At 39.8% G+C, this 3,335-nt stretch overlaps 1 protein-coding gene across 1 annotated transcript; it reads left to right on the top strand.

The window, feature by feature from the left end:
- The first annotated feature begins 1,070 nt into the window (after positions 1–1,070).
- LOC139565229 (noggin-3-like) lies at positions 1,071–2,611 on the top strand. The gene has a single exon (XM_071385401.1). It carries the CDS (start codon positions 1,542–1,544, stop codon positions 2,208–2,210), a length of 669 nt encoding a protein of 222 aa, XP_071241502.1. The 5' UTR covers positions 1,071–1,541; the 3' UTR covers positions 2,211–2,611.
- Positions 2,612–3,335: the final 724 nt, after the last annotated feature.

The raw sequence follows: 3,335 nt of genomic DNA, 5'->3' as shown, positions 1-3,335 counted from the left end.
GCAGCATTTCAACACCGGTATTCAGATACATGGGGATTTGTCACAACAAGTTAAACCTTGTCAATGCCTTATTGTCAATGCCCAAGAATGCCTGAATAGTCAGATCAATTGTTGTTTCAAAAAATAAAAATAAGCGTGACCTTTTCCAGACTTTTCACCATAATTTGACCATAAACTAAATGAGTCGTGCGCAGAAGTGCTTGTGTGAATTAGCTCATTCAAAATGAAACAGAGATGCATTTATCTAAGTGAATGCTTTATGGCTGATGTAGCAGCCAGTCAGTTCTTCCATTAAATTATTTTCAAGGAATGATTCTCCAAGCATTTGAGGGTAGACAGGTTTGCAAATGGTGATACTTTCCATGGCTGCTGCTTAGTGAGAGTTGTTTATTTGGGAGTTATTTTGGCCAAGGTTTATTGAGAGGTTCCCTGTGACATGGTTGCACACTGAAATATTGTCCCTGCCAACAAAGAGAACACTAGAACAATAGAAAACACTAGAACAATAAACAAGAACAATAATACAATAAAAAAATAAAAAATGTGTTCAGTCATGCTCTTTATAAGATCTCTCCCTACGTTCTACTTGCTCACAACAATTCTAAATATTTGAAGCATTTCGTGTTGGTATTATTGAGTAGAGTGTATGTGTCAAGAGTGTCATTTAAGGATGCTTATATAGGGTATTTAACATGTTTTTCCTGATGACAAATACTATCTCTATATCCTGTTGTTTTACAACCTAGTAAGCCTTTTTTTTTTTAAATCATCAGCAGTATTTGTACAGGGTAGCCAGTAGGCTGACCTCTCAAATGAATAGTAGCTGTTGGCCTATTGATAGAAATAGTAGTGGCTATGGCCTCTCACATTCAGTTCTAATTGTTGTTCACCGCCTCTAGCTAATATCCCCCCTCTGTTATCAATGGAAAATTAGCAGAAGTAGTCAGATATTCCGACAGAGGGCGATCAGAATCCAAATTGACGGACCCCTCCTCTCCCTAACCCATCCCCGCCTCTTGATTGAGGGAGGTGTCGGGGATCTCCTACAACAAACCCACATTCAGATGGATATATCAATTACATCACAACCCGTGGAGGATATATCAGAGGGAGCAGGTTACTCTCTCAGCGTCCTGCAAAAGAAAACGAAACACCATGCCGATCCTCAGAGGGGAGGACTTGAGACTGGAATCACGCGTCAAAGCGCACAAGAATGAGAACCCCTGATGCCACTGATGCTGTCACAGAGCCATTTCATACAATATATTGAATTCGTGCGTAAAAGGGAAACACTGCCTATATCTTGATTTGTTTTACGAAAGAGACTATTCATCTTTACCATCTTCAATCAATTATCGTTTGCTATGGAGTAAGCAGTCTGAATTTTAAGGACACCAACACTCAAGAAGTGAAGTTTGGCTGGATGTAACTCAAGCCGGTGCGCACTCCGCAAGAACCGGGCTCAACTGTACGCAGTAGAGTAGCCTAGGCCTACCTGTTTAGCTGTATCCTATAATACTGTCTTATTGTGCGTAACGGACATGGATCAATCACAGCATTTTGTAGCAATGTACTTGCTGATGTTGTCCCTCGGACTTATAATAGAAGAAGGGCTATGCCAGCATTATTACCTCCTCCGTCCTATCCCGAGTGACAGTTTGCCACTTGTGGAATTAAAAGAGGACCCAGATCCTGTCTTTGACCCAAAAGAGAGGGACCTCAATGAAACCGAACTGAAAAGTGTATTGGGGGACTTTGATAGTCGCTTGATGTCTATTACACCACCACAGGATAAATACACTGGCAACGATGAGCTTGACGATTTGGACATTCAACAGAAGCCCAGTGGAGTGATGCCGAATGAAATCAAAGCAATGGATTTTGACGTACAGTTTGACAAGAAGCACAAACCCAATAAAAAACTTAAACGGAGGCTGCAGCAGTGGCTGTGGTCATTCTCGTTCTGTCCCGTCATTTATACATGGAACGACCTCGGCAACAGATTTTGGCCACGTTATGTGAGAGTGGGAAACTGTCAAAGCAAAAGATCATGTTCGGTTCCAGAGGGGATGTTCTGCAAACCAGCAAACTCGACCCATTTTACGATATTGAGATGGCGATGTATACAGAAGAAAGGGGGCCTCAAATGTACTTGGATACCAGTTCAATACCCCATGATAACCGAATGCAAATGCGCCTGCTCGAACTGAAATGACTGTTATCAAGTATAAATTATGATGACTTTGTAATTTTGTATGCACTACCGAGTTTAGGAATGTATTTTATGTATATGAGGTGCCATTCAATTATAGGTTATTGTAAAAAGTCAGTATTACGTGTAACCAGAGTCTACCGTATTTTTGGAAAGTATTGGTTATATTTGTTGTATTTATATTGAAGATCAATGGCGCATAGGTGCCGTTTTATAAACATGTTGTTTTCCATTATGGAAACTAATCTATCGACCTCAGATTTCATGTGGATGATGTTATCTTGCAGCTGATATACAGCTGAATATCGGTAGCCTATTTCAACGATTTATCATGTAAATTAAGAGAACTGCTATTTATTCTTTATATTCATATAATAAAATGTCACTGAAATAATGAAATTTCTATTTTGTCGTAAAATATATATAACTCCCCTATACCTATCAACTCAACACACCGTGAACCCTTTGATGGAGTAATGCCACCTGTCACAATATGGTTTACAGTGTGCGCACTCACTCACTCTGAACCAAACTCTCAGGAGTCTCGCATAGTTTGCGCAAGTAAGCAGTCTGGTTCAAGAGACTCAGTAAAGCAGCGTGCACCGGTCATACATGGGTAACCTATGGGCGGCTCTCAGTAGATTACTTACTTACACAGTTATACACTTTCATAGAGCTGGGGCCAAGACTTACTTGTTAATTATATTTGTTAAAACTTGGGGTTCCCAGGAGTGGATACGGGTTGAGGATTGCCTGAGTCATAATTGTTAAGCGTTTGATTCATGCGTAAATGCGCACAATTCACGCACACTATTGGATAAATGGAGGGAGTTTGGTGCTTTTTCTACAATCTTACTTTTTTGCTTCATAGCAACTGAAACTAAAATATTGATGAGAACAAGATGCTTGGTGACCTTGGACAATATATCAAAGTCTCAAATTGAGTTTATATTTTCTCACATTTGTTTTATCAACCAGTGACCAGTCCTATAATTACCCTATCATAGTAAAACCACCTGTCCTCCATCAAACAGTTATCAGCTTACAAACCCATTAGAAATGTACATGCTGATAAAGTAACACTGATTTATTGATCCATAGTTTCAGCAGCTGTTGACAGTTC

Source organism: Salvelinus alpinus, chromosome 36 (assembly GCF_045679555.1).
Source record: "Salvelinus alpinus chromosome 36, SLU_Salpinus.1, whole genome shotgun sequence".
NCBI lineage: Eukaryota > Metazoa > Chordata > Actinopteri > Salmoniformes > Salmonidae > Salvelinus > Salvelinus alpinus.
The sequence above is the reverse complement of the archived record's forward strand: the minus strand, read 5'-3'. Positions and strand labels throughout refer to the sequence as shown.